General features: G+C 40.0%; 1 protein-coding gene across 1 annotated transcript in view; it reads left to right on the top strand.

The window, feature by feature from the left end:
• Positions 1-16,744, top strand: part of kcnq5b (potassium voltage-gated channel, KQT-like subfamily, member 5b) — a 104,589-nt gene that overhangs the window by 69,746 nt on the left and 18,099 nt on the right. The window contains exons 2-8 of the mRNA XM_053615883.1: positions 2,978-3,068; positions 5,017-5,143; positions 9,673-9,848; positions 11,656-11,781; positions 13,218-13,328; positions 13,418-13,513; positions 15,953-16,047. Coding sequence (XP_053471858.1) covers positions 2,978-3,068; positions 5,017-5,143; positions 9,673-9,848; positions 11,656-11,781; positions 13,218-13,328; positions 13,418-13,513; positions 15,953-16,047 — 822 coding nt within the window. The remainder of the gene's footprint in view (positions 1-2,977; positions 3,069-5,016; positions 5,144-9,672; positions 9,849-11,655; positions 11,782-13,217; positions 13,329-13,417; positions 13,514-15,952; positions 16,048-16,744) is intronic.

The following is a 16,744-nucleotide window of genomic DNA, read 5'->3' as shown; positions in this document are numbered from 1 at the left end:
CCCACGTTGTAGAGACGTTCCAAGGTGATGTGACCTTGTTGAACATTTGAAACGGTGTCATGGCTTCCAGCTGTGATTCCTTGAAGAGTGCATAGACGACCCAACATGTCCTCTACATCTACATCTAGCCTGTAATACTGACAGTCCATTTTTAAGATTACAAAAGCCTTTAGTGAGAGAACTGTTGCTCACTCTGCCTTCCAGCAGTTATCCTTACAGCACAACTGGGACTCGGATGGTTTGTGCAGGCGAGCAAAGCTGTCATGTCCAGGTCAAGGTCACGGTGAAGGGTTTAGTCACCCCTAGAGCGCCCACCACTTTCACACGCGCTGCTGGAGACCTGAATGCGACCCTTCGATCTGTCCTTAAATCCCCCCACTGCTTTCACAAGCCTGTAAAAGACAAAATGTTCTCATTTGCCATAGAGCAGGATCACATAGGCCGTTGCGCTGCCAACACAGCTGTGGAAGGTCAGAGTGTTAGTGGAAGCTAAAACTCAGAAGGCTTAGGCTACTCACACAGAGAACATCATCATAAAAAGGATCTTCTATGGCTTGCATACAATAAAAAAACAAAGCATGTGTTATGGACAGAGTATCAATTTAATAATACGGTGTATATACGTTTTTGTCATTATTTCCGCCAAGTATGGATTCTGGATTATTATGGATCGGATCCAAGTGCAGCGTTTCGTCTGGTCTAGTGTTTGACAGGCTCCATGTAAACACCCTGTTGTTGGGAGATTGCAGGTTAAAATCCCAAAGATGTCACAGTGAGAGAGCATAATTATCCGACTCTGTTGGTGGGAAGGATGGCATTTCCCTCCCACCCAGTCGTTTAGAGCAATGCTAGCTAATTGCGGATGTCTATTAGCTTATGTATACAAAATAGCACAGATAGTGCTCTCTTCCTACGCCGATACATGAGCAGCATTAGGATAAGAAGCCGTGCTTAGCTGCAGTCGTGTCCAATGAAGCACTTCGTTCGTCCTCCCAGATCGGTAGTTGTTGTGCACTTGCTGAGTAAATGAACTCAGCTAATGGGTGTTTTTAAATTAGCATATTTATTAATAAAGTTAAAAGCGTAGTCGGTCTTGTGTGGGTTTTGTTTTTTTGTTTTGTTGTTTTTATCTGATGATGTTTTTGATGGGAAGTTGCATGATGAAATGGTCGGGAATCTGAAGTATTAGGAACATTTTTTTCCGTGACGTCTTATAAACCTTGTGTAGAAACTTTTAAGAAACATTTTGCTCCATCTCTCAACGTTCAACCATTTTATGACTTTGTCTGGATTTTGTGTGCAAATATATGTATAAAAACCCCTGTGTCTGAGATTTCTATCGACTTGAATGCGTAATAAAGGCATGAAAACTAAATCAACCTACAGTATGTCCACACCATGTCTCCTGCTTCAAGAAACTGCACTCAAGAAATGATTTACAACAAATTTAACATCCACATTTCGATTTTTTTTTTTTGTTGTTCACATCTTTATTGCCCTAGATAGGAAGGATTTATAAATGGCAGTGACCATGTAAACAAGATGTTGAGACACAAGCAGTATAAATGGCCATTCTAAAAGTATCATTTCTATTAAATGGTAAGTGAAGATTAAATAACGGTGAATAGTAAAGTGCAATAGCTGTACTTTTTTTCTTAAAGGATGTAGTTCTACTTTGAATTAGATCAAATTATATATATATATATATATATATATATATATATATATATATATATATATATATATATATATATATATATAATCATACTATATGTTTGTTATACTAGAATATTATCATGACAGGATTTACAAATCCCAATTTGAACGTCAGATTTAACGTAAATAAACAAATACGGGGAATTTATGAGGCCAAGTTCTCCCAACAGGAAATGCAATTCACTGAAAATTAGTTGCTTCTAGTACCAGTTACTTTTGTTTCAACCTTTACTTTACCATCATAAACATTGACTTGTGAATGTTGTGAAACCTGGTCTTGTGAGCCAATGGAAAACAAGTGGGCAGGACTTTCTCTTTGGTCAGTAACAAAATACAGGAGCTGCTTAGTTCTTACGATTTGCCAAGCATTTGTATAAACCACAATATTTCCTCTCTTCGCCTGCTAGGATCTTTTTGTTAGCGATGTTAGCACATCTGAGAAGACGAAAAAAAAATGTCTGGGTAGGATGGGGATTATCAAACAAATGCCAGTGGTATAGAGTTTTATTTGAATACAGGGAACCATTTAATGGGAGAGATTGGGGGGATATTTGCCTTCAAGCCATCATGCCTAAAGTAGGCCTTTGCAGTTGATCACTCGCAGATGTCCGCCTTTCTCATGCGAGGGTCAGCAATTTAAATCTCTAACCTCATATTTCAGACGTCCTGTAGCGGTTTCCTCCCGGCCAGATTTCAGAGTAGCGTGACGGAAAATGAAGGTTGAAACATTTGAAAGGTCGTAGTATGTGTGCATCTCTTTCCAGAGGACAATTTGTGGCCGGGAGTTTGTTAAGGGGTTTTTGCGCGATGTTAATCATGTCAGGAATCCGAGGTATGGCGAACTAATTCAGTCAGTTATTGGAAAGCGAGGCTAAGCTGGGTTCAGCGGCAAATCCCTAAATACAGCCATTATCTGAGTTTATCCCCGAAGGGAACGCTTTGTTTGTTTTGCTGTTCCATTGACGGATCCATTCATCTCGCAAAAAAAAAAAAAAAAAACGCGCTCGTTATTCATGCCGTAATTGCATTTTTTTCTCTGACTGCTGAAACTTTATCAGTTTGCCTGTTTGTCTTCTTCCTTGTTGCAGTAATTGGTTGATTTTTTTTTTTTTGATCGTTTCATCATACAGCAGTTTACTACGTAATTAAAGAAATATAAATCAATAAATAAACCTACCATTGTTCAATGGAATGGTCTATGTTTGTCTTTTTTTTTTTTCTGACCAAGACTTTTTGTGTGTGTGTGTTTTCTCTTGAACAGGTTTGTGTTGGTGTTTGGCTGCTTGGTGCTGTCCGTGTTCTCAACCATTCCTGAACATCAAGAAATGTCATCACGTGCTCTGTTCATATTGGTAAGATTGTGGGATGAAAATACAGGTCATATAGTTGTCTCTCTGAGGGGATGCCCTAATGGTTTTATGTAGAACCCTCCAACAGAGGGTTTGTCTTTCAGAAAAGGTCCCAAGCACAATTCTTTAAGAAGCTTAAAAAAAATGTTTACCCTTTTGAAGACCGTTTTCTGTAATAGTGTACTCTGGGAGCACGAACCCTAGTAACCTATAGCAAAAAGGGTTCCATCTAACATCATAAAGGGTTCTTATGGGCGAATTAATATAATAAGATGTCCACGTAGATCGCTTCAACTGAGTGTCTTCCGATTAAGGGTTCCAAGTAGAACCCCTTAGGACCCTCTTCCCTTTAACCACACACTTTGTAAGACACATACGCACGTTCAGTACACGGATAAGCATGACAAATTAAAGGAAAAAATGGTGGCCATCTGCGTATATCGCATGACTGTAAAACAGTTCGATCAAACGACGCAAAATGGAGTGATAACCGAGTGTAAGGATTTGTTCTGTTACACCGGGTAAATGTAAAGAACATACTGTCCCACTCTTATACGTTATGTAAATATATCCAGAGGGACGTGTGGAAAAGCGTGACATCATGTCTGTTCCTACTGGATTAAAGCCACGATGAAAGCTGTTGCTGGTGCTGCTGAAGGTGCAGATCAAAAGCTCTTTGAGGGTTATTTAGTTACTCATATGTTCTATTCCTGGCCGCTCCACTGTGTCATGTCCTGTTCATAACTGACATACAAACTACCTCCGCACTGGAACAATTTAGTCTTCACCGTCTTACTGATGTATAGCATAGCGCTTTAAACGGAGTAAACATTTTAGCGTCCTGTGGTAAATCTGTTTACCTTTAAAGCTTAGCTGATTATGAGTATCATCAACATATCATTTACTTAGACGGCGACAACTAAACTGAGTGACAGACGAAGCCATTTACAGCTAATTGATCAGATCGGTAAAAATGACGTGCAGTCATGGAACAAATCTGAGGTGTCTGGATGGTGAGACAGTGGATCCCATCATCGTAAGTGCATTTCGGTTTTTGTTACATGCTTCTGCAGCTACAGTAATGAAATCAGGGATTAGCGACGGCTTCGTAATCAGATTAGCTCCCGATTACGTTCGTAAATCGGACTCACCTGCGTTTCCGACACAAGGAGAAATGCTTAAGCGGTTCCTGCTCGTTTTATCATCTGCCCTCAGGCAACCTGGCAGGGGTGTTTGGTCCCTCCACGCAATTATACAAGCAGTAGAGACGTTTAAACTGTACTGTAATAGAATATTATGCAAATTCATAATACAAATGCACCCACACATAACCATGTGCTGGTATTGTTCAGGATAAGATGGGTTACCAAGTAGAAAAGCTACCAAGTAGAACCTCTTTGGAATTTTGTTTAGGAACATAAGAGTAACACTTGAGAGCACGAGCTACATCCTTAGCAACGCAAAAGTTTGCATCTAGCTCAAGTTCTTAAGGTTCTTGTCTTTATGGATGAGTTCTTAACGTTTCAATGAGGATCTCTAGACACAAGTGTTTTCTTGTTAGAGGAGGTGAATCCCTTTTACAAAAGATGAACTCTCCGAAGAACCTTTGAGGAACCCTGTTTTGTAAGATTGTAATCTTGAGAGCAAAAATATAGCCAACTTTTCTTCCCTGTGCCATCTAGAACCGTAAAGATTTCTTCAGTTTGGGTCCTCAGCGGCAACCCTCAAAGGTTCTTAGTAGAACCCTATGACAGAGAGTTTGTCTTTCAGAGAATTTCCAAAAACTTATTTAGTTAGCTAGAACACTTAAACATCCACAGAACCCTTGAGGAACCATGCTTATTAGTTGTAGTCAGCCTCATCTCATGAATACCATGATGTATTGCATAAACCTGATATTCACATGATAACACATGCCTCATCCTGACTGGTTTATTCCATCTTCTGACAGGAGTTTGTGATGATTATTGTGTTTGGGATGGAGTACCTCGTGCGGATCTGGTCTGCAGGCTGTTGCTGCCGGTATCGGGGATGGCAGGGACGACTGCGGTTTGCCCGAAAGCCGTTCTGCATTATAGGTAAGCAAGATGGTTCTCTGTTTGTCAGGGTCTTAAAGAATTTATTAACTGTGTTTATTACGATGATTCATATCCAGTTTGGTAAATGAGGCCACTGGCTAGATGTTTGTATGCTGTCTGGGTCATAGTGGCCTTGTTTCTCCTCATGACCTCTGTGTGTGGAGTTCATTCCATCATCGCAGTCTAATCCTCTCGGTGCTAAGCAGTTCAGTTTACTCACTCCCACCTGACACCTGGGCTCCAATCTGGCAACCTAGCTGTGTCATCAACCAGCTACAGAATCCGAGGCCGTTGAATAATGCCTTCCTGTTCGGCAGCCTGTTGAATTATTTGCTCATCAAGGCAAAACTCCAAAGTGGCAACACTCCAATCTGGCAACCTTCTCCACCACTACATCAATTCATCTGTCTCCCTTTATCAACCGGGCACATGTGCAATCTGGCAGTCGAAACCTAGCATGTTATAAAACACTAGTTTCAGATCAGTTATTCTTTTGAGCCAGGCATGAGGGTCTGAGAACTGTGTTAAAAAAAAAAAAACATGGCTTCTCGAAGGAACAGTTACACAAAATCACTCAGCTCGTTCAAAACCGTTTTCATGGAGCAAAATGAGCAATTTAGTAGAAACATTTCCCCTTTCTCCAGGCCTCATCCATGCTCCTAAATTTGCATGTGAAATCAATTTTAGGCCAGACTGAACGATTTGATATCCGTGTCCCAGCGTAGATGGCTTTGGTTAAGCAGCGCAGTTGCAGCCTCATTTCCTTTTGGAGTCATATTCTGCAATCTGGCAACGAGGCCACCGGGAGCTTTAACCTCCTCCATAGCTCTTTCCCACTGCTCCTGGCCTCACTGTGTGTGTTTGGAGTGGAGCTTGTTAGAGATGAACCGTCTCACCTCTTACGTGCGTGTGTACGTGTGTGTGTGTGTGTGTGTGTTTGCAAAGCCAGCATTTTATCCCTAGCCTCATGGTCTACACTTAAATAGCGCTTTTTAACCTTAGCGGTTCTACAAAGCGCTTTACACTGTTTCTCATTCACCCATTCACACACACACACACACACTCACACACACCAATGGTAGCAGAGCTGCCATACAAGGCACTAGCTTTAGAAACTTGGGGTTCAGTGTCTTTCTCAAGGACACTTCGGCATGTGGAGGCACGTGGGCCGGGAATCAAACCGCCTACGTTTAGTAGTTAACCCACTCTTCCACCTGAGCCACAGCCGGATGGTCATTATTAACAAGTAGCTTCCTGCGTGTGTATGTGTTTGTGTGTGCGTGTGTGTAGAATGGTCCTCATTTGATGGATCAGCAAGTTGTTATAGCCTGAAAAGTATCAGTTTATTTCATTCTGCGTTAGCCGCTATATATATAACGTGTGTGTATGTGTGTGTGTGTGTGTGTGTTTATTTGCTAAACCAGTACTTCCTAACTCATGTAAAAAAAAAAATACTGAATCAAATACACCGTGACCTTATTATATACATTTTTTTTTACTTACTTTAGTACTTATTTTATTTATTTATTTTCCTCCTAATTATGTCAACTGTCTGATAGTGAGCTAACACAGCATTAGAAAAAGAAAGACTACTTGCATATAAACTTTTTATCTAGTGACTGTTCAGAGATAAACACTTTTTTGATGTCAGTAAATAAGGTGTACTAAACAATCGTTTAAAAAAAAAAAAAAGAAGAATTATATCTTACCATGAACGTGAGGTGAAAATGAGAATCCACTTCTTTTGGCTGATTTGGAATTCGAGGATCCCCTTACCTGGCGTGCTTAAGTGTTTTTTAGACAGAAAAGAAATCGAATTCGGATTACTTATGGACGGGGTGCCAGTCCATCCCAGGGACACATTTATACACTCATTCATACACTATGGACATGACAGTCATCCTACCATGTATGTCTTTGGACTGGAAACCGGAGTGCCCAGAGGAAACCCCCACACACACAGTGCATCGGCGGGAATCGAACCCCCAACCCTGGCGGTGTGAGGCGAACGTGCCTATATGTCCAAGGTGTGGGTTTTTTTGTTTTTTTTTTTCCTTCTCCAATCGCCAACACCAGATTGAGTGTTTATTTAGTTTTGCCAGCTTTTAATGAACTCCGTGCTCTACGTGTCATTATAGAAGCTGCCAGGCCTCATTAAGCTCTATTGTGGTAATGATCAATAAATAAAGAGTAAGATTTTTCCTCATTTGGCAGGAAAGATATAACGTTGATGAACTGGAGGACGTCTCACAGGCGTTCGTGCGAGTATGTTTTATTTATAAGGCACATTTAGAAACAATTTGCATCAACGAACGCGCTAATGACAAGTAAATAACGCAATCGTAGGCATCAGTATAAACGAATGCACACAACAGACAGAGCCACACATATTAACTGTGTGTGTTATATCGGGCTTTTCGTTGTGTCAGGCTTTCTATTTGCAGGGATGTTTCAACGTATCACGATTGTTTCTCAAATTATTCTGTTTATATTCAATTTCATTTAAAAAAACTATCATTTCATACCACATAAACATTAGGACTGTCAGACTCCCTTCAATGATATTCTCATTTGAATGACTATTTTGTATTCGAATGCGCTCCAACGCACCCCACATGCAGATTGCAGAACAGTGGTGTAATTGTTGAAGTTTTCTGTAAGATGTTTATTTGACATTTTCCACACGAGTCTCAAGTGTCAGCACTTTGTAACGGTCAGACGGAAAGCTGTGACTTTATGTTTTTCGACACGGAAGAGTCTTTAGGACGGAGGACATTTGTGTTTATAGCTGCTACAGCATAAGTGAAAAGAGGAACTTGTTTCGTGGATGTTGCGTAACATTAGATGTAACTATAAATGGATAAAAAGTTTGGTTTGTCAATTCTTTGCTGTGGTGTAACAGGAATAAAAGACGTCACAGCGGGCCGCATCACACCATCCTGTCATTAATTATTCTCTTCTTTAACCCTGTCGTGTATTCCTTACTTATAGGGACCACAATAGAAGTGTGGCTTCATGATGAATTTATCCGCAATTACTCTGTTGCGTGTCATGGCTGTGTATTTAAATCGTCCAATAAATTCATTCATTCATTTCATTCAGCTTAAGTGGATCATTTAATCGTGAGCAATATTAAGTCTAGCACCACTGTCTTACAGTTTGAAAGTCTGAAATTCTTGTTTTGGGCTGTAAATACACTCCGAAAACTGTGGAAAGCTGCAGGTCAAAATTTACTACGTATGAAAAGAAATTATTTGTAACATATATGTTACAGCAAAGTGAAATTCGTTTCTTGTTAGGAACTTTGGGACAGAATATAGTATAAGTATAAGGTTTTATTTATTTATTTGTTCATTTATTTGCTGGAGGAGACTGCGTCTTAATCACTTAAACTGATTTCTTTATGGATAAAATGATCATCGAAATTATGATCATTCATATTAGAAAGTAATTCCATACTAAATATTTGAAGTAATTCAATTTAGATTGCAATATTCAACTGTGGATTTTGAATTTAAAGCTGGTGAAAGTTGGCACTTGTTTAGATCCCTTCAGTGTGAGTCAGATTGGCAGCTGTACAGTGTAACAATGGTGTTATGTATTTTTTATCCAGTCCACATTCTGTCTAACTAGTTTATGATTTATGAAAAGCAGAGGCCTCAACTAAATCAGCGTGTCCCTGAAGTCCCGACACACGGCGATGAAGCATCGTCCTCATTACTTGCAACACCAAACAACGATGAATCGGGGCACATCGGAGCGTGGAGACTTTGTTTGGGGGAATTTGAGATGGATGGGATGTGAGGAAGGGCAAACGGGGAGGGAAAGCTAATATTATTGGTCTGTCTGAGGCTTGGAGCTGTTTGTGTTCTTTGAGGGTTTCTTAAGTGGATGTGGGTTTAGTGTGAACTTCCTTTGTCCTCTCATCTCATCCTCAGTCTCTAGGAGTTTCTCAGGGAGTGAGAGAGTACATTATGGGGGAGAAAGTAAAAACCTGATTGTTTCTTTTTAACAGCAGGAGCCTGTTCTCATTTTCAATTTTTTTAGTTAACCCAAACATTGCGATATTGAGCGCTGCATGACGAAAGAGGAAGAGAAAGAGTGAAATCCGTTTTTCTGAGAGCAATATACTGTAATAAAGAAAACGAGGAAAATGATGACTTACTGAATATTTACAGGTGTGATCCTTTGGCTAGATAGATCTGGCCTGTTTAATGTTAAGTTTGAGAATTAGCTGGGCCTTTTGGAGCGTCACTGGAGAGAATAAGAAACAATTTGGGGGGGGCAGCATTAACTGTGTTTGAGAATCAAGTTTTGCAAAAAAAAAAAACAAGCATCTTATAGTCCTGGAATTAATTTTGCCAGCACACACCCACTCTATTGTATTTACATTGTATTTACTTGCAAGTATTTTAACATGAATTTCATTTTAGTCAAACGATGTATTTGCACAAAGATCTGTGCATTCGTTCCAGGCCTCACCGTACAAATCAACAAATCAAAATGTCCTTTCTCTTTTTCTCCATCAGACATCATTGTACTGATTGCATCGGTCGCCGTGGTTTCGGCCGGTAGCCAGGGCAACATCTTTGCCGCGTCAGCACTGAGGAGCATGCGCTTCCTGCAGATCTTGCGCATGGTGCGCATGGACCGCCGCGGAGGCACATGGAAGCTTCTGGGATCTGTAGTTTACGCACACAGCAAGGTACGCTTTTATATTGACCTGAATTTGAATTGTATTGAAACTCCCAAACACACACACACACACACACACACACACACACACACACACACTCACACACCAATGGTAGCAGAGCTGCCATGCAAGGCGCTAACTTGCCATCGAGAGCAACTCGGGGTTCAGTTTCTTGCCCAAGGACACTTTGGCACGTGGGGAATCGAACCGCCAACCCTACGATTAGTGGTCAACCCACTCTACCAGAGCCGCCCCAATACTTTGTGTAATTTACACTAACTTTGATAAGAAATGGTCAGGAGCTAGGTAATTATTCACGCTGTCTAAGAGAAACAGAATGCAAATAAACTTATATAGGCTATGCTTAGATTACAGAAAGTAAACTCACATATTGGAGCATATCTACTGGAGGTGGTCATGGGACAGTTTTGAAAAAAAAATTTTTATCCCCACTCAGGCCTGCTTCCAAAGAAATTCTGACCAATCCCAGTCAGTCCCACAGTTATTTTTGTTTGTATTCGCATGCAGTATATTCTGGTGAAATTAGTTGGTACTATTTTCCCAAACTATAAAGAAATTAGTAACTTAAACCACAGTGACCCTGACCATGATGAACCAACTACTGGAGATGAATGATACACTCCAATACACTCTCATGCTAATAAACATGACATTACTTTTTCACAGGATCCCAGTCTCAATGCACTGCTCCGATAGCTTCCAACTTTGTGCACATTTTTTCATTGTTAAAAACTATAACTATGTAACTATAAAGCAGTGATGTACTATCAGAGCTGCCTTTATAGGAAATGACTCCACACCAATCAGATTCAAGAATTCAGCAGGGCAGTGGTATAAATATACTTACCAATGATGGAAAGGTGGTTTGGGATATGTAGTCTCTGCAAAGCTTAAGATTTTATTCATGATTTAATTTGTCACGATCATGCAATATTGTTTAACAGGATTAATTTTGAGTCAGTTTTCCATAATTGGATAGTAATCCATTTTTAACCGCTGGGCCATAACACTGCTATACGATTCAAATCCTCCCTTTCTTTCTTTTAGTGAGGATTCTCATCATTCCTTGAACCCAGAATGATACACTAATCTCTGTCGTTAGTGAGGCTGGATTACATCCACTTGGGGACATTTCGTTTTCAGAGTGAAGCTTTTGGAACAAATTCCGTTTTTACAGTTGCCACAAGCAGTAACTGCAAAGCTTCATTAAAATCATCTTGTGGGCCATAATTGAATTGAAAAAAGAAGAACTAGTGTCTGTTATTCCACTAATGGCAAAAAAAAAAGAAAAAAAAGCACAATGTGCTAGTAATTCATCTTTAGCAAGCCGAAGTTTGCAACAGGGTTAAATAGATATGAAATCGCAACATTTCTAAAAAAAATTTTTAAATTTGATTGATTTTCCCTTCCAAATAAATAGATTTCCCCCAGTTTCAGTGGGTTATTTCGTGTAGATCGATGCCATAAAATCCGAGTTAAATCCAGTTCCACTACAAAACATAGGAAGTTCAAGGGGGGTGAATACTTATGAAAAACAAAACATGTTTTGGTAAAGAATTGCAGTCTGTTCATCTGGTTTGTACGTGGTTTACTGTATGTTAACATGAGCTGTTGATGTGTTGTTGATCTACCAAAATGATTTTTTTTTTTTTTTTTTTTTTTAGTCCAGCAGACTTGACATTAAACTAAACGTAATGTGGCCCTAACCCTAGGTACAACCGTGTAAATATTAGAGAGTTTGTACCAAACAGGAAGAGGTTTTTTGACTCTCTTGCTCTCTTCTACTGTTTTCTAGGAGCTTGTGACTGCCTGGTACATCGGCTTTCTGGTGCTCATCTTCGCCTCCTTCCTCGTCTACCTTGTAGAGAAGGACTTGAATAAGGAGTTTTCTACGTACGCTGATGCACTCTGGTGGGGCACTGTGAGTTTCTGGGTGCTTTTATGGGAGCTCTGGTGTGTTTTCCTCCTTGTTGTGGTTCACTTGAGCAGATGAGAACACAGCAATCGCCCTCAGCTGTGGACCAAAAGCCTGAGAGCGTCTGGGGAGGCGGTGGTCTTGGTTTGGTCCACAGCAAACTACAGGATGTGAATCAAATATGAAGCAAAAGCTAAAAACTGAATCAGAACAGAGCTGTAGAGCCGTGGAAATGCCTTGTGTTCTGGATATTTGGAAAAAGGAAACTATATATATATATATATATATATATATATATATATATATATATATATATATATATATATATATATATATATATATATATCTATATATAATTGCTATATATAAAAAATTATGTCAATGTTTATTTAGTGCTCACTCTGTATTTTCGGGTGAATTTCTATATACACTTGGCAAAGATTTGTTTACTCTTTTCCATCGGTGTTATTTCCAACCAATGACATGAGATTTTACGAGGTGCGAGCCTTACACACCTCTCTCACGCCACTCAGCCAATGTTTTTGGGTTTGTTTTTTTTTGTCAAATTATGTGTAGTATGTAAACGCACTGCATAGCAAACGAACCAAAGAGTTTCAGCATGGCTCTGATTTGGATTCTGCAAACACTATAGATTACCAGGTGTAAAAGCATACTACTGTAAATCAGCCATCTGACTTCGAACACCACCACCACCTACTTTCCCGTTCTTCACCCAATATACCCAATATATATAGTTGTGAGAAATGTTCAATTGTTCATCTCATGAAAATACATCTCATGAGTAACTGATCACACATTTCCTGGATTATTAAGATGATGCAACAGCTGAGCGATTAAGGCTCAGGAACTTTGGAAGTTCAAATCGCACGACCGTCAGAAAGCCCTGTTCCTTCTGCTAGGCCCGTAAACATCACTGTTCAGTTAGTATTCTACCTTACATTATATAAAAGTTTCAGGAGACGCATCCTCCATATCTTTTGGCCCATCCATTCTGTCTTGTTTGTAAAATAGGGTTCAGGTGACGGACGTTCTTTACTGTGGCTGTGGCTTTTTAAACCAAGTCATCATCGTGAACTAAAATGACAGCTTTTCCTTTTCCGTGGCTGCACATGAACGCTCATGATAAGAGCAAGACTGGAGAGGATCAATAGTTCGCACGTCACACTCAGGGCGAAGTCTCTCGATCAATAGGAATCATTTTCCCTGTTTAGACAGGAAGAAAGCAGGGATTGAGAAACGGAGAAAGAGAGACGGGTCATGAGAAAAGGTGTGACAAAGCGACAGGACTAGATTAATATACGAACAGCAACAGGGATTCAATCATGTAATTATAGCACCCGTATGACCTAGCTACAGTTTTGTTAAGACTGTTAGTATTAATTTAATGAATTCCCTGATATTTCTCCTCTTGCGATGTATAGATTACTCTGACCACTATTGGCTATGGAGATAAGACTCCCAAGACATGGACGGGCCGCTTGCTGTCCTCAGGCTTCGCGCTGCTCGGCATCTCCTTCTTCGCTCTGCCTGCGGTGAGAATCAAACCCACAGCACGCTACACTCCAGATTACTGCCCCATATCACCATCTCATATCTATGTAATTATATCTTGAATTTGCAGGGTATCCTGGGTTCAGGTTTCGCTCTTAAAGTCCAAGAGCAGCACCGACAGAAGCACTTTGAGAAGAGAAGGAATCCTGCAGCTTGCCTCATCCAGGTAGCAAAACGTTCTAATGTTTACGTTTTTAATAATTGTGTTCATTTTGAAATGTCCAGCAGGGAAAGAATAAGCAGCTGGGCTTGTGTTTTAACTAGCGATGCATCTGTATCATTATTTTTTTTTCAGACTGTGCGTGACTGTGTGTTTTTTTTTTTTGGTATTATCAACACCACAATGAGTTACCTACTCAGGGGCATCGTGGAACATTTTATGTAGCTCTTGTTGTTTGCTGCTGCTGCTGTGTGCTGCGAGCAAAGAACTCCTCATGCTGAGTTTTATGTTTAAGATGTTATGATGTTTAAGCAGTATCTGGTGTCTGTAGAGGGTGAACGTGGGCAACCTGAGCACGCTAATCTGAGCAAGATGGCATGAAACGTACCTTGACTAGCGATTAAAAGTGTAGACTGTAGTTGTGTCCAAAACGACGTACTGTACTCTTACTCTATGTACTTTACCGTCTAGTGTATGAATTTTAGAAGGGTAGTATCGTCTCAAATGGAACACTAGCGTTTTTTTTTACTAACCGGAAGCAGAAGCTGTTTCCCAGTCAAACGTGCGTAATGCAACGCCGCTAGCTTTAGCAGAATACCCAGAGTCAAGGCCCCTCCCCTTTTCCACTATGTAAGCAAAGCTGTGACCGTTGAGTGCATGAAGTGTCCAAAATTCCACAAGTAGTTTGTTGTTGCACTTCTTCTTGTTGGAATTGTCACTGTGAACACACTACTCACACGGTTTATTCTACAAAATGGCATCGAACAGCGCATAAGTATGCCATTTAGGACGCACTTTATGTCTCAGTGCTCAGTGCTCGCAGAACTGAACTGCTCACGCAACAGTTTCTCTGTACAGTATCTTTACTGCTGTAGGAAGATAGCGTAGTTCTTGTTGTTTTTTTCTTTTTTTTCACAAAACACAGTTTGCAGTCTGCTGTGCTTTGATTTCCGTCCTTATTCATGAAATACATCCAGATCGCTGTCATTTCTTGTCATCTGTTCATTACCGTGACAACGTACACTAGGCTTACGTCACATAGCATCGTGCGCTAGCAGATGTTGGTATCAGAGTTTTTTTTTTTGTTTTGTTTTTTGTTTTTGCTGGTATGATTTAAATGAGCACGTTACTGCATCGCTAGTTATAACCTTAAAGAGATCTGCCACACAACTTCAACAATGAGTTCTTAACCAATTTTCTTCATAAACGTAGTCATATAAGCCATAATCACACATCACTGCATTGTGCGGTAGGCAATGTTCAGTATACCCTCAGTCCGCTCTGAAGTGATCACGGTTATACAGGGCAATTTGAAGCACCTACAGCAGCCATTTGTAGAGTCGTTTCAAGCTGAAGTCATGAACAGCATTTATTTCCAAAGGCTCTTCGAAATGGCGATTTTGAAAAGAATAACCCCCGGACACTTTCTCCTGGCCTGTTTGGAAATGTAGTTCAAGGCTAAGTATGAAACATTCTGTTTAGTAATTGTAAATGAGATGGACAAAATAGCTGAAAGCAAGAAGGGCTGCATGAAATAACCTTTATGTAGGTTTCATATCACTGCCTCATTGTAAAAGCCTTATAGCTCATGCATTTATATTTGTGTGCCTCAGCAGTGAACAGCAGCTATATAGCAGCAGCTGGGATGTTAGTTCCGGCTGCAAGGCACATCACAGGTTTTTATTAATGCACTCGTTCTGACACATTCTATAGTTGTAATTTACGTTTGTTTGTTTGTTGTTTTTGTTTGTTTGTTGTTTTTTTTTAACAAAATGTGAAAAGTTTTCAGGACAGAGGGCTTTCGTTGTAATATGACAAGCTAAATCTTTAACTTGAGTTCAAGAGAGCGCGACGGCAGAAAGGAAGCGACTATTTATAGCTGCTATAACATAAGTAAGAACAGAAGCTAACATTTCTGTAACAAATGTAACTACAAACGTACGACATGTCATAGTTTAATAAATAAAAACTTCAGTTGTTTTTAAATGGAAAATTTTCCACAGGTGCTTTGAGCTAAAAACAATAATAATAATTATAAAATTAATAATAATTACGACAATTTTAAGGAAACTAGGGGTGTGAAATCCATGTGGGTAGTGTGTGTCTGTCTGAATGCATGTGTGTGAGAGCATAACCACATCATCTCTCCCCATGCTCGTGTGTCAGGCAGCGTGGCGTTACTACTCCACCGATGATAGCCGTGCGTACCTCGAGGCCACCTGGCGTCACTATGAATCCAGCATCCCTGTGCTCAGGCATGTATGGATGCCTGCTCGGACCAAAAAACCCTTAACAATGCTCTTTACTAATCAATATGTTTTGTGTTTATCCCCTCCCTTCCCCCACCCTTGGCCTTTCCCTCTTTTTTCTTTCTTTCGTTCCCTTGTCCTTTCCCCCTTTTCCTTGTTTTGTGTGTATTTGTATGTGTGTGTTTTTGGCATGCAGTGTGTTTGGCGTAGCTATGCGGCTGATGAGAACTCGGTTTCCATTGCTACCTGGAAGCCACATTTAAAGGCGTTGCATACCTGCAGTCCTACAAAGTAGGTATAAACCTCTGGCAGTTGGTCTTTCTCCTTAACTTTTCATACTTCAACTTCTTTTATTCTTGTTTATTGGATATTATTTTAAGAACTCTTAATGTGTGATATTCTCCCATAGTTTTTCACTCTCTTTTGATTTCTCGCTTTCTGTCTGTCTGCCCTTTTCAATCTAACACCCACACCCACCCACCCACCCACCCACCCACCCACACACACACACACACACACACACACACACACACACACACACACACACACACTCGCCTACTCTTTATTCCAGGACATTACCTTTGATTTAAGCCTTGCCTTGTGGAAATTGCTTTAAATGAGTCTTTAAGACTAGTATTATCCAGGTTCTGTAGCTCTTGAGAAAGCTCTTGCTACAGAAGGAAATCAGGTACGACATTACAGTCAGTGCAGCACGCAAAAGTTCCTACCAAGCACTCAAAATTGTAATTATTAAGGGTTTATTTAAAGTTATCATAGGCAATATCCAAATCAGGGGTCAGTGCACAGTATAGATGGGTGCGTCAGTACTGAAATATTGATCTGTAGCTGTCCTTTTTTGAGAATCAATTCTCACATAACCTTATATGATCATCAATTTATTTTCATTAAAGAAAATAAAAATAAATTGTGATGTTCTACTTCCATGCCAGCTTACATAAATGAAATATTTACTCCGAACAGAAACTTT

The sequence above is a fragment of the Ictalurus furcatus genome, chromosome 26, assembly GCF_023375685.1.
Source record: "Ictalurus furcatus strain D&B chromosome 26, Billie_1.0, whole genome shotgun sequence".
NCBI classification, from domain to species: Eukaryota; Metazoa; Chordata; class Actinopteri; order Siluriformes; family Ictaluridae; genus Ictalurus; species Ictalurus furcatus.
The sequence above is the reverse complement of the archived record's forward strand: the minus strand, read 5'-3'. Positions and strand labels throughout refer to the sequence as shown.